The sequence below is a fragment of the Scardinius erythrophthalmus genome (genome assembly GCF_964197995.2).
Source record: "Scardinius erythrophthalmus genome assembly, chromosome: 12".
In the NCBI taxonomy this organism is placed as follows: Eukaryota; Metazoa; Chordata; class Actinopteri; order Cypriniformes; family Leuciscidae; genus Scardinius; species Scardinius erythrophthalmus.
The window spans coordinates 10349462-10374821 of record NC_138232.1 but is presented as its reverse complement, the minus strand read 5'-3'; the positions used below and the strand labels follow the sequence as shown (position 1 = coordinate 10374821).

Here is a 25360-nt window from a genome sequence, read left to right as displayed (position 1 = left end):
ACCCCTTCCCTTACAAATCAATGATTTCAGATATATTTTTTATTTTGAATGACAGCTTATGCCACCAAAGTTGTAGATAATGTTTTAAAACAGACACATTTCATAAAATACACCATTTGAGATGCGATGAAAATGTTCATAAATAAATAAATAAATAAATAAATAAATAAACTTTGTTCCCATTAGTACAATTGTTTTTAGTGTGCTTCTCTGACACAAAGTTTCAGGTTCTTGTGTATCTTAAAAGGGACATCCTGCAAAAACAAAATAGTTAAAATTATTTTTACTAGTATTTTATTTTTATTTTATTTATTTATTTATTTATTTTTATTTTTTTTCTTTGCATCACATGTTGCTTCAAACACTTTAATAGCCCCAATATAACATGAGGTTGCGTAAATAATTTTAGTCCAAAATCCAACCTTTGCACTTCTCACTTAATGTAAGCTATATATAATGCTGGCTTTGTGCTTGAATGGAAGCAGTTAAAAAATACTTGTATGTTGTAAAAGAAATGAAAATCCTCCAGTGGGACTATGGACACTAGTAGTCCTAATGTTTATAAATGCTACAAATATTAAGGCAGATATAACCATAAAAAAAAAAAAAGAATAATAAAAAAAATCAATTTCTTTTTTTGTCATTTCACCACCAGTGATTGAGTGTGCAATATATCAATTACCCTTTTTGTAACATGGGTCAGTGATAGCCTATGTGGACATTTATTATTATTAAGGATGAAGTATATAAATATGATGTTTTGTCTATGAGACACGATCCTTCGGTAGACTGATAATACTGATAGACTGTAATGTAATCCATTACATTTGTAGTGCAGTAATAGCAGCATATGCAGTATTCTGTCTTTATTTTTCCTACTGGTTTATTTATCTTTTAACATGGTATAGCTAATGAAATGACTTTATGCGCAATGAAATTAGGGACATAATTTATTGCACTTGCAAATCACCTGTATTTTAAAATGGTCACTATTTTATACAGCGCAAAAAACATGTGCCCAACACTAGATCATTTTAGTTTAACCTCACCCAATTTGATGTGATGAGCACCTACATCCTCTAGATGGAGACAATGTACAAGTTTCTGTATACCATGAACATTGCATATAAAAATGTAATTCTTTTAAAGCTGATGTGTGTAATTTTCTTAATTGTACAAATGTATAATATAATATAATATAATATAATATAATATAATATAATATAATATAATATAATATAATATAATATAATATAATATAATATAATATAATATAATATAATATAATATAATATAATATAATATAATATAATATAATACAATACAATACAATATAATATAATACAATACAATACAAAATAATATAATATAATATAATATAATATAATATAATATAATATAATATAATATAATATAATATAATATAATATAATATAATATCATTAAAATGACCAGGAGTGCTTGTATTAATATAAAACACATTTTATTTACATAAATTACAAGAAAGCACAAACCAGAATCACCATAAATCTACATTAAAAACATCTTGTATATAATACTTTAAACAGATTTACTATATCTTAACTCCATATCTCAAACAAGACTTTATTATGGTTTCCATAAAAAGAGTTTAAACTGGCATCCCACTGATATCATCTAACTAGTCAGAGAGAGAAAGAGAGAGAGAAACAAAATGGGATATTGTCACAGCACGTTGAGAACAACATAACAGGCATTCTTTATTCCGAATAGCCTCCTCAACACTAGCAAACACTTGATTTCATGACTAGTGAAGATACGATTTATCTGTATACTGCATTTGGCAAACAAACAGGAATCCTGTTTCTCAGAGTGACGATGTTGTTGAGTCCACTACCTCTCTGCCATTACATACTGTAGGCACGACGTTGGAGGCCGAGGCTGTAAAGACATTTTCAATAATATAAAAATATCGTAAGTTGCAAATCACAGTGTATCGCCATTGCCATTCAATAGATGTTTTCAAGTATGTGGGTGAATCTCATTAAAACATATTTTTATTTGATATATTATTAAAACATTGCATAAATAGAAAAAAAAATACTTTTTGTTTTGCATTTTGACATTATTTTCATCATAATTAACCACTTTTTTCCACCCAATTTTATATATTATTTATATGTTGTTGTTTTTTTTTGTAATTTTCAGTGTTGATTCTCCTTATTTTTTATTACTGTAATACATATTATATATTTTTTTTGTAATGCAGCACTATCACAAATACTACCATGATGTAAATTAAAAATGGTACAATTTAAAATATATTTATTAATGTCACATAACATTACTGAGAATGAGTATTTTTGCATTACAGTATTGAGAGGAATTGTCTGTCAATATGCAAACAAATATTTACATCATAATGCTAAATATTATTTATTTGTCACTTGATTTTGAGGCGAAATACCCATTTTAAGAGATCCACATATGCACTCTATCCTAAGCTCAGGGATGTTTCAGTGCTACAGTAATATCAATGTAATCCAATAAAGCCAAATATCTGCACTCGCAGGGCCAATGATACTTTATGTTCTGCTCCAATATTACTCTGCCATTATACAATACCCTGCACTCACAGGGCCAATGATACTTTATGTTCTGCTCCAATATTACTCTGCCATTATACAATACTGAACATTTTGATCAATATCTTTCATTTCTAACGGCAGTTCAGACATTGCCAATCCATATTTTCGAATATGGGTGACACAAATTGATGAATATGCTTGATTTAAAGCGTAACTCTCGCCCAAATTTTTTATTTTTTTTGTTAATCTATCCGAGGCAAACTTTGGTTTAAAAGCATAATTAGAATGAAAGATTGACCGTATTTTCGTTTTCGGTCAAATTGCCTTTTGAATGGGAGTGCTAGGCGCACTCTACAGCGTAACAGGGAGGAGAATTATGCTGGGTACACATTCCTGTTAATCGGTGTTCATTCCTGTTACCCAGTGTTTATTCCTGTTATTAAATTGTATTTTTCAAGTACCATTATCACATAGTAAACACATTCACACACATATTGACAGACATTCATGTTACCCAGTGTTCATTCATGTTACCCAGTGTTCATTCATGTTACCCAGTGTTTATTCCTGTTATTAAAATGTATTTTTCTTCTAAAAAATAAAAGTTAAACATTGTTTATCAGTTTTGTTTGGTCCATCATTTATGCAAAATCACAGTATAGACATTAAGTTAAATACAGTAATTCTACAGCAGCTTACTGTTAAATTACAGTAATATGATAGACTTACTGTAATTGCACAGTAAAATACAGTAATTATACAGCAGCTTACTGCTAAATCACAGTAATATGACGGCATAATTATTGTGAAGTCACAGTAAACAGCTGTCATTTCACAATTATTTACTGTAAAAATGATACGGTAACTTACTGTGAAAGTCATGCACATACAATTTACAATTGTAAAATCAGCACAATTATTTTTTGGTGCACCAAAAAATAATTGTGTGCACTGATTTTACAATTGTAAATTGTTGTGCTGAACCCCGAGGACAAACGCGCGCACGCTCTGGAGATTATCACGTGAAACGAAACAATATCCAATCAGAAAGCGAGATGATGGAAGACGGAAGCATAACAAACGCAGCCATGGCGCAGCACAAAGTGAAATTGATGTGGACAGCAGAGATGGAGGATCTGCTTGTGGCAACAGCACAAATGTTTATACAACGTGTTGTGTAAAACCTTTCCAAACACTATCACCGCAATTTCTTCCTGCATATCGTCCGCCATGCTTATTCTGAGGTCTCGCAAGATTTTGAGAGATTTCCTGTGTTCACAGTCGAGACTCTGGTTGAAAATCTGTTCGTGTGTGGTGTGCTGTCTTTGTCACATCATGGCACACCACACACTATAGGAGTAAAACGGTTAAAATTTTTTGTCCTCATGTTTGTGGTCTATCACGGTTTGAAAATCTTATAAGATGTAAAAAATCTTTTGGTGTGTACCCAGCATAAAGATGGAAAGCTCCTAAAGCTTAGCTTCATATAAATTCACGGATAATTAGTTGTTTTATCGTTAGTGAAAATCAGTATTGACCTTGTATTTGAAAAAAGATCCTCGTATAAGAAACAATACTAAAATTCAGAGTCAGTTCATTCGCATTCGGAGATCGACTATTTTTGACTGTCAAAATGCCAGCGGACACTACAGTGAGTTGTTCAAAATCTTTCTTTTTAGTAAACTCTGTGTACACAAACAATGTTCTCAATGCTCGAGTTCATGTGCAGAGCCCCTGGTGATACTTCGAGCAAAGTTTCATGTTGTGTCGAGCCTTCTTAGTTCTTTAAAAATAGCGATTTTGATGCTATAATAGCAGTGCCCCTAGCTCTCCCATTCAAAAGGCAATTTGACCAAAAATGAAAATACGGTCAATCTTTCATTTTAGTTATGCTTTTAAACTAAAGTTTGCCTCAGGTAGATTCACAAAAAGACCCTAGGTTGCATTTTGGCGAGAGCTACGCTTTAAACAGCTGCTGGTATATTAAAGACAGAGATCATACTGTACCTTGAGAGAAGCTGGAGCCAGGGCCAGTGGTCACACTGAATCGAGTGGTGGCCACTCTGAGCGTGGTGACGTTCTTCTGGGGCTGGAAGAGGATGATGTGAATCTTGGGAGCGAAGAGGCATCCCAGCACCACTGAACCACTCAGACTCACAGAGATGCACATGGTAGTGGTCTGTACCTGAGAGAGTAGACACAAAAACACCGTGATACCACCTGACTGGCGTATTCATATTCAACAGGGATGTTAACATGGGATTGAATTTATTTTTCCATTGAACTCAATTCCAAGTGTTGCCAAAGCCTAGCGGCTAAAGATGTATCTTAAGAGGATGAATCCATGTGCAAAGCAGGTGTGTGTGCCGTGTATAAGCGATCTCATGCATACTAATACAGGTATTAGAGACATGCATCGCCAAATAACATTTTGATGAGAGAGGGGACGAATCAACAGGAACCGTTTCTAAGATTTTCACTGTTTTGGCTGAGATGTTTGCTTTGTATTTCATTTGGCAGATACTTTTATCTAAATCGATGTGCATTCAAGCTATACATTTTTATCAGTATGTGCATTCCCTGGGTTTCAAATCCACGGTCATGCCATTGCTATCCTCTTTCAGTTGGGCAACAGATATTAAAAGCTGTGGTTAACAATCCTCTCAGGGTCAAGCATTGGAGAAACTTCAATATGACCTTTGTTAAATAATTACAAAACATGGTTCAGCTGCACTGAATTATATATTTTTTTTCCTCAGTACCAAATGAACAAAGAGTAGCTCATTCTTTCTTCAGCACAATAGATTTAAAAGTGTTTATGTGAGTGCGGAAATGCGTCAGAATAAACCAAAATGCTTTAGGCCTTAAATAATGCATTGTTCAGAGAGCTGTGTGGAAAGGTCTTGTATGCTTTCCCAGCAAGCCTTGCTCTTGTCTCCATAAACATGCACTTTTTTATACAGAATATCACACTGAGTGAGACATGTGTTGTAATCTGATTTTCCTCCATAATTGATCATCATTATTCTTTAACAAAATATCTCCACAGTGAAAAACTGGAACGACTCAGCTACAGTAAGTACACAAACAAACACGCAGACGAGAACCCAACTGCAAATGGAAATCTGGTTTTCAAAGAGACTCAAAAAAATATTACATGGCTCAAGAATAATTCATTTTGACCAATCACGGTATTCTGTTGTTTGTTGTATATATATATATATAAACTAGTGTTCAAAGGTCAGTACGTTTTTGTAATGTTTTTGAAAGAAGTCTCTTCTCTTCACAAACATAACAAACATAATATTGTGAAATATTATTACAGTGTAAAATAGCTGTTCCCTAAATGTATATATTAAAAAATGTAATTTATTCCAGTGTTGGCAAAGCTCAATGTTCAGCATCATTACTCCAGTCATCAGTGTCACATGATCCTTCAGAAATCATTCTTATAAGATGATTTGCTGCTCAGAAACTTTTCTTATTAGTATCAATGTTGATGCTTTATTTTTTTCCTGTGATACATTTAATTCAGGAATCTTTGATAAATAGAAAGAACATCATTTATTTTAAATATAAATATATTAATGCATCCTTGCTGAATAAAAATATGGAAATTCAATAAAGAAAATTTAACGTTTATACTTTGTTTATTTCCAGGATTTTGAATCCAAAATGACTTAGTATAGTCTCAGATTTTATAGCCGACTATATTTTATTTTGGTTCCGCATTTGTTATTTATGTCTGATTCTGAAGATCAAATATTTATCATAGAAATCTTACAAGTAGCATGAGCTTTCTCTTCTGCACATCAATGCTGTAGTTGGTGGGTGAGAAGCAGAAATGATACAACTAAAAATGATATCTGCAGGATGAATGAGGCTGTTGCATTTCCTGTGAGTCTCTGTGTGTGGGATTGTGGCGAGGTCTCGGTCTCTAAGGCACACCTTGCTATCTCAGCAAAGGCCCCAGCTGGGAATCATTCTCCCATGCTCTAACACATCACCTCACACACACACACACACACACACACACACACACACAAACATATATATAAAACGCGGAAACCCTGAACAGAGAATGACATCCTGTCCAATCAGAACTCAAGGAGATTCCCTTCTCTCTCCTGAGGCCTTCTGACTTGTATCTTTCTGTATCCTTTCGTCTAGTCTTGATGGATGATGTAGAACTGACCCTTACAGAAGCCCCCTACAGCTATAACATCTCCGGATCATGTTTCTGTCCTCTTTTTTTGCTCACTGGAGCATCCAAATGCCATGTACAATGGTCGTTTTAACCAGCAGTGCTGGCTATATTGCACATATATAAAAATGATAAATTGGCAAGTAAGTTTGTGTTGCACTGCAACTCATAGATTGAATTTTGACCTATCAAGGTGTAATATTATTTCCAAACTACGTGTGAAAATAAATAACAAAACAAAATGTAAAAAAATAATAATAAATAATTATTAATAATTAATAATAATAAAGATTAAGTTTGTGTTGCACTGTGACCATTTAATTCACAACAGTGGAATCAGGGTGTGATGTTACTTCTAAACCACCATGGGTGATGAAATAAATAAATTGAACCTTTGGAAATGATTATATTATTGTTTTTGAAAATAAACATTAGGACTTTTTCTTTCAATTTAATAATGCATGCATCAAAGTGTTAAAACTGTAAGAAAATAAAAATAAACTGTTGTCAAATGTAAGAGTGTTTAATGGTGTGTGTCCTGAGGCACTTGACTGAAGGATACTCAGACCAATTGAATAGCATGTTTTCATAGGCTAGTCATTTGCCAGGAAGAAAGATCCCCACTTTCTTTGTTCTACACTGAACAGCTTTTGAGCCACATGAAATGTGAGCTTCTCCTTTCATCAGTGCAAAAGACAGGTGATCAAAGAGATTTTTCTATCTGCCATCTGAATTGGCAGGTATGGTAACAAAAAAAAATCAATCAGGCAAACTCTCAGTCTCGCGCTCTCAGGGAAATTGTATATATGCTAAAAATAAAGGATAAAGTCAGTGTCGGGAAGTGATTAAGGGTTATAAGAGAAACTCATTATCTAAATGATGAAAAATATTCCATGCTGTCATTGTGTGTGCAGTGTGAATTGAGACAGACCCTCTGATATCTTTTCCCAGAGGAGAGCCGGTAATATCCCCCCGGCACAAGATTTACTTCTCAAAGAAATCACATTGTTATACAGAACACTCAAGCACGGCATTCGTTAACAATATGTCAGAAGATAGCATAGCCAAATCTCAACTATGTTGAGCATAAATGACATTTAAAGATATGTTCAGAGAAACTGTAAAATTATATTGTGGTCCTCACATAAAAGATAAAAACCGTATACCACTATATCTGTACTACTCGCTCTTGCAATTAAAAAAGAAAAAATCTAAATGATTTCACATAATTTAAAGTCAACTAAAAATCATTCATTAATTTGTTCATTCGTTCATTCATTCATTCATTTTTGTTTTTGCTACTGGTCCTGGTCTTATTGTGCACAATTCATCAGAGCACTTTACAAACATTTGTACACATTCAAAAGATTGTTCAGATAGCTGTTGAAAATGCTGTTCTGCTTAATTTTTTTTGTGGAAACCATGATATTATTTTGATGAATACAATCTATAAAGTAATTCAGGGCAATTGTTACCACAAGTTAAATAAATTCATGTTTGCAAGTTAAAATTTCTTATTGATTTATTTTAACGTTTTAAGTTGCAAACATTATTGTGTTGAGTTCTGCTGACATATTACAGTTTTTCTCGATTGTTTACACACATTTTCTGGTGCTTGAGACACAATGACCACAACATGTAACTCATTCGCCAACCCCCTGAACCAATTCTGCTAAACTACAAGCACAATTCCTGCTTTACACTCAAATTGCACTTCTAAAACACACTTTTTTCAAAACACTACATACAATTCTCTGCTTTTGGCACAATTTTCATGCAGAAAATCTCTTGTTTTCACAAGGAACACACTGCCATTGAAATATGCACACTGACTCATCACATGGGCAAACACCCGTCACACAGTTTTACAATTAGCAATCAGAGCTTTAGCATAAAAGGGCAACAGGTGAGCTCTTCAATGGGGCAATGGATGCCAACATTGTTTTTTTGTTTTTTTTACTGTAACTGTATACAGTAAATTCTTCTGTTGTTTTGTATGTAGACCACTGTATGTACAACTTTGTGTTGGTTGGGATGTACACTGTGTATATTGTTTTTCTGGGAAAAAATAAAATATATTTGTTGCCGTGTATTTGTGTGTTCTGAGTATAAAAACAATATTCTGAAATATTTTACAACACACTTATGTATGTACTGTCTGTAGTAAGTGTAACACTGAACAAAAAAAGGCCTAAATCATTATGATGAATGTAGAAGAAGTGTTTTCCATTCATCATAGTGTTTTACACTGAGCACATCAGTGTTCAACTGGTTCTTATAAATGTCTATTCATATGATGGTTTGTGTGTGTCATTTGAAAACAAAATACCATTTTGAGAAGAAATAACATTGTTTTGAATGTAAAGTTTCATTTTGCAGGAGAATTGAGGGGTTTTGCCCATTCTGTGTGTGTTTTTTGATTTGTGTGTAGAGTTCTGAGAATATGAGGAATGCTTTCAGAAAAATGTGTGTAAACAATCGAGAAAAACTGTAATGTAATTTTTTACATTAACTTTATCTCATATTTATTATCGCATTATTTATTTATTTTATTTTTTAATTAAGTTGTAGGGATTTAATAAAGTCTTGAGGACTTGGGAAATTGGGTAGTGGATTTCTAGTTCCCACCATGCTTTGCATAGGACTGATAAGGAGAATAAATGTTGAAATTAAGTATTATTTATTTGTTTTTGTTTTTTTGATTTTTAGTAAAGGGAAAGACCTTGTGTTTAATGCTGTTATATTTGACATTTTAAAGAGTTTCTGTTCTGCTGAAGTTTATGTGGTTACAATTATGCTGAAGAGAAGACGACAAGAAGGTAAATGCAAAGATTGTGCTAATGCAAGTAATATCTTACTTGTTTATTAAATTGGCATGTTAAATAACATTTACATTTAGCATGTGCTATGTGAGCTGTGGGTTGAACTGAAATAGATAAGATTAATCCAGGGCTACAAATCAAGTATTTGTATTCAACTTAAAAAATTGTGTTTTTGTCACAAATTATTAAGTTCCTCTAACTCAATAGTTTGTTGGTTGAATATATGGTTAAATTGTCATAACTCAAAAAGATTGATACAAACTGTTAAAGTAAAAAAATAATAATAATTGTTGAGTCAATACACTATTTTTTAGAATGTAGATTATTTTTTCAAATAAAAATCTTTTATAACATTATAAATTACTTATAATATAATATAATATAATATAATATAATATAATATAATATAATATAATATAATATAATATAATATAATATAATATAATATAATATAATATAATATAATATAATATAATATAATATAATATAATATAATATAATATAATATAATATAACAATTGACTTTTTGTTTTGGCCTGACACCACAAATCCCTCTTAGTTTCAATGCTTCTCCTACACCTGGCTCCGTTCTGTTCTACAATACTATTCACAATCCAGTAACCAAATGAAATTCCTTCAACTTTTACACGTTTTCATCCTGCTAAATATCCTGTTGCACTCAGAAATACGTCACACATTATGGAAGTGAAAAGGGTTGCAAAAGACATTTCAATTTGACTCGAATGTAAATCTTATTTAGAGGCTATTACTTCCATAGAAACAAGCTGACAAGCTATTAAATGCCATTAGGGAGGGATTGCTACAGGTATCTATGTACTGTCACAACCATGCATTGTACAGCTCGTATTTACTTACCCTATAGTCACTGGCAGTAACATAGAAGATTGGCTGGAAAGCCAGCCAGATTATGCACGTGGTGTACATGGTGAAGCCGATGAACTTGGCTTCATTGAAGTTCTCTGGGCACTTTCGAGTCTTAAAGGCGTAAAATGTACAGAGGATGATGAGGACACAGTTGTAGGTTAAAGACATCAGCATACTAGAATCCTTGCTGTTGCACTTCAATGTCACCACGTCTCTTCTTTCAGGACTGACCTCCTTTCTCACCCCTGGAGCCTCAACCAGAAGCCAGACCACAACCACCAGGAGCTGACAAGAAATCAGACCAGCACAGATGGCCACCTGTGAAGCTGGACTGATGAACCTCGGCCTTTGAGCTCCATCTTTAACGCCGTTGAAAATCCGAGCGATGCGATTGGTCTTGGTCAGCAACGCAGAGTAGCAAACGGCGAAGGAAGTGCCCAGGCCGAGCCGCCGTAACGTGCATACTACGGCAGAGGGTTTGCTGATGTAGATGAAGGTCATGCAATAGCAAAGGAGGACGCCTAGAAGAAGAATATAGGAAAGTTCACGTCCGCTAGCTTTCACCACCGGTGTCTCATTGTTCTTTATGAAGAGGCCGATGACAAAGAGTGTGCAGAGCATGCCAAGGCAAGAGATGGTGACCGGCCCAATAGCCCATGCGTCCTCCCAATGAATGTACTCTTCTGGTAAGTTGTAGCAGCCCGTGAGATTGTCCAGAGGCCATAGTCCAAAGCCACAATCCGCACAGGTGAATTCATCCAGGAGGTACTGGTAGGGCTGGCAGGGAATGCAAATCCAACAGCAAACGTCACCGGGCTGCATGCTCTTTATTTCGTTTTTCCTACATGGGTCGCTGCATTGGGATGTGGGCACCACTTGGCTTTCCCAAGGAATCAAGCTTGTGTTCAGACTTAAATCCCGAGCCCAATACCCCACTTTCCTATAGACATAGCCATCATTCTCTTTGTGATAATGAAAGATGTTGTAGCGGCCCAGACTGTCTCCATAAGCATCAAAGTGAACATTGTTCTCTGTGTCTGCGGGGCGAAATGGAGCTGCGGACACAAAGGGCATATGATAAACATCATTTATTTACATTCTCAGCAACAGATAAATAGATATTTTACAGCAACAAAGTGTTTTTCTTTGTAAGCAGAGCATGTACAACCCAGAAAGACCTTCCTATGTAAGTCCACCCTACTTTCTTCAGCGTTCTGCCCTGTCCATTTCTCATTAGGTTTTAGATGCAGTGGACTCAGGTGTGAATGGTACATTTACATAATGGAAGTCAGGAGGTTGATACATCGCCTGGTTTCTATGATGTAATTTGTCATTCTTGGAAGAACATTAAAGTTATATTTAGAAATAGATGAAAAATAGCTATAGGAACCTGGCAGGCTGCCATCAGTTCACTAATACAAGCAATTGACCACTCGGCACAGACATTTAATATACATCCCTTGTACTTGTTTAAATCATTTAGAAGTTAGCAAGGGGTTAATGAGGCTAATGCATGTAATAAAACACTTAGACTGTACACAGGTCATTTGTTGGATTCATGCATTAGTGTAATCTATTTTACAGCAGCAGTTTTCCCCTTGGGGAAACTTCCTAGATCCATTTATCTTTTAAATTGATTTCTTTGACTAAACAAAGAACAGACATAAATTTATTAAGATATACTGATACAAAAAAAAAAGTGTTTGTGTGTGTTGAGATTTAAACTACTAGATGAGTGCAATTTTTTAACTTTATTCCTTGCATGCCATAGAGATAACATGATAATAAGATAGCTGGAATCCCAGGATTCAAAATGATTGAAAACTGCATAAGGGAGTCATCCATTAATATAACAATAGCCAAATCAACTAAAAAGGATGTTGAAATTATTGGACTTGTATATTGTTTTGTTTTTTATTTAAAGGTATTACCTAATGATATATATATATATACATACACAGAAAATATTTACCAAAATCTTCAATTATAGAGCTTATGCCTTTACTGACGCATCACAGTCAAGCTCTATAATTGAAGATTTTGGTAAATATTTACTGTATATATATATATATATACTGTAAAACAACATCTCATTAGATAATACCTGTAAATAAATAAAAAACAATATACAAGTCCAATAATTTCAACATCCTTTTTAGTTGATTTGGCTATTGTTATATTAATGGATGACTCCCTTATGCAGTTTTCAATCATTTTGAATACTGGAAAGGCGTTTCAAACGAACTGTGTGAACATTTTGCAGCATGAACCATCTTTTGTTTTCATAGAAGAAGAAAAAATCCTATTGAATTGAAATGACATGAAGGTGAGTTAATTACAGGATTTAATTTTTGGGTGAACTACCTCTGATTATAAAGTGAACATAAATGATATAATCTATCACTTCAAAAAAAAAACTCACAGTCAAAATTTATCTTCAGGATGTAGTCCTTGTACAGCTTTTTTCCATTCACTGGTTTCAGGGCACTGCAGAGTTTGGTGGTATTTGAGCACAGTGCTTGTCTCATGTTGTGAAGGGCATGGGCCATAGCGTAGACAGCATTGACCACAAACATGATCTTGGACTCCTGCTCGAATTTGCCGTCCCGGAGAGAATATTTCCCACAATTAATGTCGTGCAGGCTACACTGAAAGCGGTTTTCCCAGAACTCTCTGAACCAGGGGTTACGTGTGTTGTTGTAAGGATTGAGGTTTGTGAAGTACGCTGCGAATTCAGGGATCGGATAGGACGCCAGCTCAATGGTGAAAGCGCCATCCGCTACATTCTCGCTCCCTCTCACCACACTCTCCTGCGCCCCCCAGCCATCGCTGGCCACCCAGATGAAGGAGACGTTCATGCGCTTCGCTGCAACCAAGAGCTCTCTTGCGTCTTCACTTCTGGTGAAGAGGATTACTACTTTAGCGTTGGACTTCTGCAACAGAGATCTGATTACTCCATCGTAACTGAAGCGGTCCATGGAACGACTGACCTTGGCGGACGTAGCGATGCAGATTTGCAAGGCTCGGGCCTCTTGCTGAAAGGCGTCGATACCCGTCTCGCCGTAATCGCCCTCTGAGGCAACGGTGGAGACGTAAGTCCAGTTGAAATAGCGTAGGATCTCAGCAATGGCTTTGGCTTGGTAGAAGTCTGGGGGTACAGTCCGGGCAAAGTAATCATAACGGGATTTGTCACTCAGTTTCGCACTGGTGGAGGCATAACTGATCTGAGGAATCTGGAAAAGACGCAGGAGATTGGCCACCTGCAAAAGGACAAATGAAAAACTGTGATGAAAAACTACTGAAGTGTGTAAATGGCCACACTATTTCACTGTGATTCATGAGTGTTGGCTGTCAGTATAATTCTCATAAACGGCGTGATCAAAAAGATGTTTACTTACACCCTGCAACCCTGTGGGGTTTTCATGTTCAGCCCAGTACTCAAGAGTTACAAAAGATTTATATTTCAAATAAATGCTGTTCTTTTGAACGTCATATTCATCAAAGGATCCTGAAAAAGTGTATCATGGTTTCAACAGAAATTTTAAGCCACACAACTGTTTTCAACATAGATCATGAGAAATGTTTCTTGAGCAACATTTCAGCATATTAGAAAAACGTCTGAAGGATCATGTGACACTGACTGAAGACTGGAGTAATAGCTGCTAAAAATGTATCTTTGCATCACAAGAATAAAATACATTTTAAAATACATTTGAATATATTTTAAATTGTAATAATATTTCAATACTACAGTTTTCGTTGTGTTTTCAGTATACGAGGCTTCTTTCAAAAGCATAAAAAAAATTGTACTTACCACAAACTTCAAACAATATTGAATACACACATTTATAATATAATACTTCATTGTTCTTATGACTAAAATGGTTCAGATAATGTTATTCAGAGATCAAAAAACATCTACACTCAAATTAAACATAATAAAATAAACATGCAAATCTCTAACCCTGTGAAGCCATTTTTATCTTTCGGTGTTGTTGTAGTTATTGTTTTGCCATAGAGCATACATAAAAATAATTAATGTAGCCTACCATCATCTGCATTTACAGAAAACGTTAGGCAGTTTAAAAAAAAAAAACTGTAGTTAGGTCTGCCACTTAGGTCTAAGCATGAGAATGTAATTGCTCTGATAACAGAAATAATGACCACACTTAGTCTCACCCTTCTCACTTGTCTCATCTCTGAGAACCCTAATGGCAACACTTCACATTTCCATTTTCACCAAAAAATAATAGAATCCCAAAGGATATTACCCCAGGAAACTTGCCTTCTTTATATCTTACATGAGTGCAGCATCGTCAGCGGCAATTCATGCAAGAATAGAGCAACAACTCCATTCTTGCAGTTATTAAACTTAAAAAAATAAAAAAATAAAAAAACTCTTTAACCCTTCCACTGTCATAACAGACATTTCTTTATGAAATACGCATGTACGCAAACTGTAGCTCTATGAGAGAGTTCATTCACTGGCTAGGTATTGATGGACACTGAAGCAGATCTATATGGTTTTGCACACCAATTTTTTTGGCAGCAGTATGTGAGTGTTTTTTGGTTGTGATCATGTGATATGCAATAGAGCCTGACTGTCTTTGCCTCAGGCAGTTCCTTAGAAGCCTGAGGGAAAGTCAGCATGAAGACGGCAGCAGCGAATAAGAAAGCTCTTCAGGATTTCTCTGTATTGTATGCCAACATTGCATAACATGTAATTGTCATCTGACTTACAGCTTAACTCAACATCACGTAAACACAAAGTGAATAGTCAATGCACATCTCATAAGCAAAAGGGCTCATAAAAAATGCTTCCCAATCCACATGGGAAGTCATTTAATGTAATTATTGTTGAAGCTCAACAAGTATGAAATGTCAAAACAAATCATATCCACACAAATTGTCACATTTCCTTTGTAAAAATCTGACGAAAATAATTATATTCTTTACAATTAGGTATTACAGTATATTAGTTCTTCTGACTGACATGTAAACCAGCCAATCAGAGTTCGTTTTGTTCCGCATTATGTTTAGGGGCGTCGATGTTCCTACAATAACAGGGATGGCGTGTAAAACTCTTGGAAGTAATTTAGAGAGTCTAGGCCGCGAACTTTACGTAATTCACATAATTTAGAAAATCCAGCATTTAGTTGATCCTGATAAGCGCTCATTGTCACAGTTGTAACCGTTTCACACGTCTCCTGGAAATCCTGTAGAATTCAACCAATCAGAAGACGACTTTGAAACTCCTGAAGTGTTTCCAATTTGTGTGCCATATATGTACATGAGACGTTCAGCCAGCGGTCCATGGGAGTGACGTCTAGACTGGGACTAATTTATCCCTAATCTTAAGTATGTGCACGGTAAAATAAAGCAATTACTGACCACTGTTTTGTAAACAAAAATGGAATAAAGATATTAAGCACCAAGGCCACAACCTGCTCTTCACATTCACCAGACTCAAGACTAGCTTTCTCCTTCAAACAAAAGGCAATAAATTATTAATGTAACTGCCTTTCCTCGTGTACTTTCACTTAAACGGCCACTTACTACCTAAGAACAAATACTACCTTCCTGCTATGATGTCAGTAAAATTTCTATTGCACACTGCCCTACTTACTGTAAGTGCTGTACCTCAAGAATGCATACAAGAGCAATTTTCATGTCATTCTGTGGTTACTAATGCATGGCAGTCTGTTTTGCGTCAATATTAATGCCACTTTTGACTATGTGGCACTGCTGGGGCCAAAACTAATACTATCTATTACAAAGCTCATGCTGGTCATTAGCGCAATATGAACCACAACAGGGTGATCAAGTGCTTAAACTTAAACGACTGCTCGCCTAATTAATTAAAACGTGGCCATTAAATATTGATTTTAAAATTATTTTAGAATCTTTGTATATTGTAAGCTAGGACAAATATAGTCCATTCCCGGCTAACAAAAATATGTTCTATGAACATTTTGCTAACATACCCATTAAGTTATGAAAATGTAATTTCGGAATGTTCTCTGACCATTAAAAATGTCCTTAAAAAAAAAACATTGTGGGAACATACATTTTGAATCTGAACATTCTGAAACAAGATGTAATATTTAAATAATAATAAAAAAAAAACATTAGATGAACATCCAACTAAAGCATTTCCGAAAAAGCACTCCATGAATAAAATATAAAAATTTTGTTATAAAATAAATATATTATATATATATTTTTTTTGTGATAATTATTAAATTTAATTAACATTAGATAAGATGTGTATTAATGTTAATAGGTGACACCAGAATTATGGTATACAGATATTAGACATAACCTTCTATCATAAAACTCTCTCTCTCTCTCTATCTCTCTCTATCACTCTCTGTGTAATGCATAGCATAATGACATATAGATTCAGTCATCTCATATATAGGAATTTCCAGGGGCAATTTTTTTTTTACGATTCTCAGAGAGACGCAATATGAAAAGTTCAGCATACATTTTTCATATCTGTTGCTATAGAAACAAGTTTGGGTTGAATATGAAATAGTGCCTTTGAGAAGCAGAGGTTAATGTTGTTACTTTGTTTCCCAAGAGGTTTCCTTCCTCACTTTGAGATCAGCCTCTCTTATGACTCAATGTCATATAGCATTAACTTAAACTAAAAAGCTCCTTCTTTGCCAAGTCCAGACTATCTGTGTTTAAACATGTTAGAAGACAGCTGCCACGTTTTCCTTCATATCCTCTAGAGTCTAGATTGACACACTTTTACTTTGAGGCCAAATTGCAGGATTTGAGGAAAAAACACAAGCAAGGTGAAATCCACAACATATTTATTTAATATTGTATTATTAATGGTTAAAATGAAGCAATATAACATGTATAAAAGTAAGATTTATAACTTCATGGGTGTTGCAGAAATATAACTAGAGAATATCAGTAATTATCTAAATTATAGTCTATGCTCTAATCACCTCTTAATTATAGTTCATTTTCTAATTTGCTTCTAAATTAGATTTAATAGCAGTCTTGTTTTAATTAGCCGGCTTTGTACAATAGCCGCCATCAGTCTGAAGTGCATGCAGGTGCTCACATATTTATTTATTACAGTTCAGGATTTTTTATTCAAATGTTGCTTCTGCCTGATGACATTCTAAAAGCTGCCAAACACAATAAGATGATTTTCACCAAGCCAGTGTTTTAGTTGTATACAGTACAGCTTGATAAATAGCTAGGATCCAGCATACAAACAAGTTACAAACAACTTATAATAAAGTACCATGTTTTTTTGGCATAGCACGGTGAATCATTCATGTCCGCAGCACAAATGATGTGGGACAAGTTAAACACTGTTTTATACTATAACTTAAAGTATGATCAATAGTAGCAATATTGCTTGTGTTAGCAAGTACCGTTAATGAATGAATGAGATGAAATATTACAAAACAAATGGCAGTGCACAGACACTAAAAGATCATCAAAGGTTTCAAAATTCAAATTGGTCACAGTTACAGTACCAGCTTAATGTTCTCAACAGGAATTTCAATCATATTTTGAGGAGCATTTCAATCCAATTGATTAGCGCTGATTAGCCGTGGGTCGCTTTTCTATTATACCAAATGGCTTTGTGTGACTTAAACACATTAGATATGGAGCTAATGCCCTTTTTCATAATGTCATGATGCAGAGAGTCTGCCTTCGAGACACAGGCTAGGATTTAATTAAGAAAATCACCAGCCACATGGATTTGCAGACGGAAGAGTAAAATGGATTAATTATTCTAGAAAAGAGTATATGGCTTTGAACAGCGGGATTTGTGTTTGACGGAGGAAGTGGACATTGTATGTTTGTTATTTAACACATCCAGTTGTTCAAATTTTCATGTCTCCATATGTCTCAACATATTGGAAAAATATTGAATAAATTATTTAAGATGAAAATCACATTATTTAATTGTATCACAATATCGAAATAACAACTTTAAAATGGTGGACAGTAACAAAGTACATTTACTTGAGTATTTAAGTACACTTTTTGAGTATCTACTAAAGTATAATTCTGTCTTGAAACATTTTACTTTAACTTCAGACAAATATCATAATTTTTACTCCACTACATTTCTGTCAAGGTCCTTAAGTAGAGAGTAGTAACGTCAGTCAGATGAAGATTTTGGCTGCAGGGATTGCATTTTGGTTGGAAATAAAAGTCGAGTTGGGTTCTGACGTAAACCCGTCTGTCCAACGTTAGAGATTAACGTCAATCTGACGTTGGATTCTGACATCAACCTGATTTTCATTTTCAACGTTGGGTTTGGTCTTCTAAATGCACATTTTGTCATTGTTTTGGAGCACACTAACTTATAGATAACAGTAAGGCTTACATATTCATACTAAAAGCCAAAAAACTTTAAATTGGGCACTATATCTGAGGGAACAGCCAGTTGGGTGTCCAGAACCATTGTGGACGTTATTGAGTGCACTTATTCAATCTCCCATTCAATCCCACTACTGCAACCGTGTTCTAGAAATAAATGTGATATTGATATGAGGGTAGGTAGGCAGGCATAGATTCAGAGGCATAAGGTACTGTATATACATACAACAATGCAACAATAATAAAACAATGCATTGACACTTACTTTTTACATTTGATACTTAAGTTCTTTTAAAAACGAGTACTTCTGTACTTTTACTTAAATAAAAATAGTAATATTTGACCAGTAGTATCAGTACTTTCACTCAAGTAAGGAAGTTGTGTACTTTTTCCACCTCTGCAATTAACTCATTAGTCCCTGTTCAGTTCATTGTCCTGTCTATGTTAACGTTAAGGTGTGTTTGCAGCTATCTGTTTCCCTGTGTTTTCCCTGCCTGTTCTGTGAGTTATATATATTAAAGACTGTTTCCTGATCCCTTTGTCTTAGTGAGCTACTTGTATAACCACCTGTGACAATTATAGTGTTTTGAGTGGATGCTGCGATTTTTGACATGCTACCTGTAATTTCTAACATAAAAAACAGCAATTTATAAAGAAATGTAAAAAATTGAAATTTAAACGAATTGAAATTTAAATCCTGAAATTTAGGCTAAATGAAATAAATAAATAAACATGCAATTCTTTTTAAATGTTTAGCCAAAAATATATCTGGAAATCTATCAAACAAAACTTTTTTGAACATGTTCAAACATGTTTTCTTGGGAATATTGTTGTAGTTGGTTAATATTTTACATACAGGTTTTTGTCTTTACCTTCATTAATCAGTTTGTCTCACTCACTTGAGAACATTATACAGGAATCATCAGGATATACATCTTGTATTTACTGATGAGCAAATAAAATCTTTCCCATAGAGACATGTTTTGGTCTGACAAAGCGCTCATGTCTTATTCATTTACACAGCTGCTTAACACTGGCCTGCTGTCAGCCACTCTATCAATATGCCCTCTGCACTGCCTTCATATTGACATTTTAGAAGAGGAACGATCCAGAGTCAAAAAATAGAAAAGAATGACTCAAAGAGAGATAAAAAGGGGGAGATATTACGTTGTAGCTACTGTATGGCAAGCATTAACCTTGTTTGCAAGGCTCTGGGAGCTTCTGCTCACACTAGATCCAAGCTGAGCTGGAGATAACATTGCACTATTTCCTTGGTCCAATGACTCACAGTCTCTTTACTGAAATCCATGTTTTGGGCTTCCTTTATAATGCAAGAAACAGAAGCATCTGAGCAGAGAGACACACACCCTGCATTATATCTGGAAGGGTTTCAAAAAACGAGAAGTAGAGCGAGAAGAGAAATTGAATGTGTATTACGGACATTTTTTTCCATTCATATATCCAGGAGCCATCTGTTTGCAGCTTAAGAATGAATTGATCCGACTGTCCATCTATTAATTTTTGCATAGACTATCCATATTCTCCTACTCACTTCTCACTGATGCTCTTTTAACTCATGTAATGTCACACACAACGTGTAGCTTGTGTAGCTTGAAAGTAGCTTGTACTTTCACACATTCCTCTCTAAAAAGCTAGTGAACGGCACAGCACTGACTCTGACAATTTGTTCCCAAGCACAGAAAGTGTTACTATAAAATATGTATAAACAGAGTAGAGGGAAAATATTTAAACACACTTTTGCAGAAAATCTTACGGCTCAGAGACAGCTTCAGCAAATTCAGAAATGAAGATAACACTGGGTTGTCTGCTGACAAAAAAAATAAAAATTCTTAGGGCTGTAAAGTTACCTGTCAAATTGCTTTGGAACTACAGGGTGAATTCAGGGTCATTGGGACACTTCTTGCCATTGAGATGATTTGGAAAAAGTGTCCCAATCAACCTGAATTCCTATTTATTGTGAAAAATGCAATACAAATCAATTTGAATTGAATTGAATTTCTCTTCAAGTTAATGTATCTAAAATGACTCTAATAGGAGGTAGAAAAAGATATATGCAATGATTCGATGTCTTATCTGCCTGTCAACACATGCATTTCATACCTCCACAGTCCACACACCTGCTCAAACAGACATCACACGTCATTAGTGCGTTTCATGCTGTGCTGGGTTACACCGTGTCCTAACCAGACGCGATGCGATAAGATTCCAGGGACAAATAATTTGTCTGTCCACTAGACGCGACGCAACTGCGAGATGCGTCAAAATCAATCAAACCCCACAGCCAATCAGAACAGCGTGTGGGCGGGCTCTCACGGCAAGTGCACAGCAACAGAGTAATCTCTTGACGGCACTCGCAAGAAAATGAAGTAATCAAATTCAAAAATAGTACACCATTTAAACATTATTCAAGTACATAGGCTACTGAGTTACTAAAACAATCTTTGTCAAATAATACACTTGTTTGTTCATAGTTTGAACGTTCTTGTTACCATTTGTTTAATTTCAAGATCTGAGGTGAATTATCCATTGTTGCTTGTACAGCTACAAAGTTGGAGCACCAAATTAGATTAAAAGTCACATTACACGCTTTTAAAGGAGAACTCTTACTCCGTGCTGTCGGTACAGAGAACAACGACAAAAATCGGTGTTGCCTACACCGTGTTATCCTCTTTTTAAAATTTGCACCCTGTTGACTTCAATGGGGCAAGTTTTAAACCTGCTTTTAGCCTCTTAACATCCTTGATGTGTCATTACAAGTGCACAGGTCATGTGAGTGATTCCTGCAGAGTGAACACGGTGAATCTGATTGCAGTAGATGTGAAAGATATGAATAAAAGTGATGTTTATTCAGCCAGCGCACATACCTGTATTTACTTCCTGTTTTCGGTCGAAGTCCACAGTAGTCGATTGTCGAGTTCACGCGCGTGATCATAGGTAACTAAACCTATGCGCATGAACTCGACAATCGACTACTGTGGACTTCGGTGTAGGCAACACCGATTTTTGTCGTTGTTCTCTGTACTGACAGCACTCCAAATTTACAAAAAATGAGAAAAAGGAGTTCTCCTTCAACATTAAATAAAGTACATAAACAGTACCTGAGATTATCGTTGACACACTTTGTGTTTGTTGTTCCAGCGAGACGTCACAGAAAAATAGAAACCGTTTCTAAAATAGAATTGTCGCGTGTCGCGGCTGGTTAGGACAAAACTCTCGTTAACATGGAAAAGATACCTTTTATTGCATGGTGTGGCGCGGCGTGGCGTGTAGTTAGGACACGGTGTTAGATAGATTGCAGTCACCGAGCACTTTTTACAATTCCTGAACCAAAACAACGAGCTTATGCTGCGTTCACACACCATAATTTGGAAGAGATGGAAACCTGTGATGTTATTTTTTGGAGCGGTTCGTGACTCGAACTCACAGCTTTCAATGGCAACACTATCAACGCTGAAAGGAATCTGCAGCAGTCAGGTGGTACAGGTCAGTGCTCTTTAAGTTGTTTATGTTCATTATCATTGTAATGTTATGTGCTTTATGACATGAGGTAGTTAAACTAGTCTTTCGTGATGCTTTTGTTTGCTCCCTGCTGTATGTGTTCATGTGTTTTGAAGGAGGCGTGGCTTTGGAGACGCTCTGAAGGGAGGGTGGGATCTTATGCTTTCAAAGCTATTGCTATAGCTAGCCTCTCAGAAAACTGCCTACCCTACTTTTAAGAGTTGTATTAAAAATCACTTCAAAATGTGCCCCCTCAATTTGAATGGGCATGATTCTTCTGCTTTTATAAAGATGTCATGACTTTTTCAACATGAAAAACCCATCAGTTTGTCCCTAGAGATTGTCTCATCCTACTTTACCATGAAAACACATTCCCACTACACATCACAAAGACACGCACATTCAAACCCAAAACTGCATTCATGCTCAATAAATAAAAACGCGTTGAAAACTAAAACAATTTATATATGCAGAGCGTGTGAGGAATACAATATGAGGATTATGATAAATACGGTGATAATGATGACAAAAAATAATATTTTTGATAATGCTGCTGACATCAGTGATAATGATGATGATGAAGAATGACAGCGTCGGCTCTAACAACGCGAATATAAGTGACACGGAGGATGATATGAATGATGAACTAACGCTGCAGTGACATCTTTTGTGCGGCTTTGTTTGCCTCTACATCAGAGGAGGTGGATTCCACATTCGGGATTTTGAAGAGTTCCGTTGCCAGGCAACAGCTGTGAATATGTTTGGTCAGGTGGAAGTGTGACCCGGTTAGAGAGGAGAGGATCGCTCTAATCTAACTCTGATCCTTCACCCCAGCCTGACAGAAGACTCTCTTGCTGCACGCTTGCTTTCTTTCTAACAGGGGTCTTTACTTTCATGTGCCCTTTAGGTGGCATCAAAGTCACTATAGCCACCATCCTAGCGTTCAATCTCACAATCTCAACAATCCTTGAGTACATGAGTTACAAATTATTGATTATAACAGTCTAAATGTGAACTGATTTAATGCAGCCTGTGAGACGAACAAGCGGTTAAAATCTCATTCTGATCTGTGGTTCACAGTGAGTTGCACATCAAGTGTAGTGTACACGCAAAAATATTTTGGCAAAGCTGAATTTTCAGCATCATTACTCTTCAGTGTCTCGTTATTATTCAGAAATCATTCTGATATGCTGATTTGCTGCTCAAGAAACATTTCACATTATTAAAATGTTAAAAACAGTTCTGCAGTTTTTTTGTGCAAACGTGAAGTTTTTCTGGATTCTTTGATTAATTGAAACTTCAAAAGAACAATTTGAAATATAATTTTTTGTAACAGTTTAAAAGTCTTTCACTTTTGATCAATTGAATGCATCCTGATTCCTTGCTAAATAAAAGTATACATTTCTTAAAACAAAATCCTACTGTCCCCTATGGAAGCTTGTTTCTTGTTTCTTTTTTTTAATTTAAAAAGTAATTTTTATCTTTCAATTTGAATTTCTTCTTGTAATTCCAAGTTATATCTTGCAATTCTGACTTTTTCCTCACAGTTCCAAGTTTATATTTCATAAACTTGATCTAACAGAATTGTGTGAACAAAATCAGAATTGTGAGATATTAACTTGCAGTAAAAAAAAAGTTTATATCCCGCAATTCTGACTTTTTTCTCAGTATTGTGTGATATAAACTCACAATTGCAAGTTATAAAGTCTGAACTGCGATTTTGAGGAAAAAAGTAATAATTGTGAAATTAAAAAGTCACAATTACCTCACCATTACCTTACCATTTTTATTCAGTGGCACAAACAAGCTTCCATAGATCTCAAACTTTTCAACAGGAGTGTATTTTTTTCTTTTTTTTAAAGCATTCACATACACAAAAAACATAATTATATTTACAACAAGAAGAAAACATAATAGTGTAAAAATATACTTAATTAAAGTTGTTCATTCAACCATTTTATATAGGGTCTTTTAAAAAACATAATCACAGATTAATGCATACAATTTCCCAGACAGATGTGTTGAAGCATTTAAAGAGATAAACTGCTGCTCATTATGGTGTCAATAAACAATATCTGTCATGCAGACAGAGGCAATGGTACAGAGAGGGCCCTTACTGTAAATCTAATTGTCGCTAAGAATGGTGAACACAGTCAATTGACTTTCATCTTTCTTTGCCTATCTATACTTGTGAAATGCTCAATTACCTAAGTCATTTTTTTCTTAATACTGTTGGTTTAAAAAAAAAACTACATTAGACTTTTATATTTCAGAGATTTCATTGCTGCTGAACTGCTTTGCTGATTTATCTGTTGTCAGTCTGTAAGCATTAGTGCAGGATACTGCTTCATTATTAGTCACAGAAAGCTAAGAACTTGACGAGCTGAATAGAGCTGTAGTTACCAGAATGAATTAATCACTAGCTATTCCTGAGGCTAAATGTTCCTCAGTACGATTACAGAACGCAGGCAATCAACAATTAACATGGAGCTCTGAGCATTTTCTCAGAGAGGAAGTCAACTTCTATAAGACTCAGAGCTCATTCAGAGCTTTGCAGGAGCATTGAAAATTGTTGTTAATTTGGGAGTTTTCCAAGTTAAGGTGGGAGTTTTTCAAGTTAAGCCTTCTGTCCGGCGGTATCAATCCCTGGTAGAAAAAAAGTATCTAAATCACAGTAAGGTGGTGAGGTCAGCTGTATACACTCACCTAAAGGATTATTAGGAACACCTGTTCAATTTCTCATTAATGCAATTATCTAATCAACCAATCACATGGCAGTTGCTTCAATGCATTTAGGGGTGTGGTCCTGGTCAAGACAATCTCCTGAACTCAAAACTGAATGTCAGAATGGGAAAGAAAGGTGATTTAAGCAATTTTGAGCGTGGCATGGTTGTTGGTGCCAGACGGCCGGTCTGAGTATTTCACAATCTGCTCAGTTACTGGGTTTTTCACGCACAACCATTTCTAGGGTTTACAAAGAATGGTGTGAAAAGGGAAAAACA

The 25360-nt window shown here is 35.2% G+C and overlaps 1 protein-coding gene across 1 annotated transcript in view; it reads right to left on the bottom strand.

Moving 5' to 3' along the window:
• Positions 1-1846: 1846 nt before the first annotated feature.
• grm2a (glutamate receptor, metabotropic 2a) overlaps positions 1847-25360 on the bottom strand; it is a gene marked incomplete at its 3' end in the record, with an annotated part of 32275 nt that continues 8761 nt past the window's right edge. Inside the window, exons 2-5 of the mRNA XM_081379743.1 lie at positions 12901-13738; positions 10470-11533; positions 4575-4752; positions 1847-1920 (exon numbers count right to left, since the gene is read on the bottom strand). Of these exons, the coding sequence (XP_081235869.1) occupies positions 1847-1920; positions 4575-4752; positions 10470-11533; positions 12901-13738 (2154 nt within the window). The remainder of the gene's footprint in view (positions 1921-4574; positions 4753-10469; positions 11534-12900; positions 13739-25360) is intronic.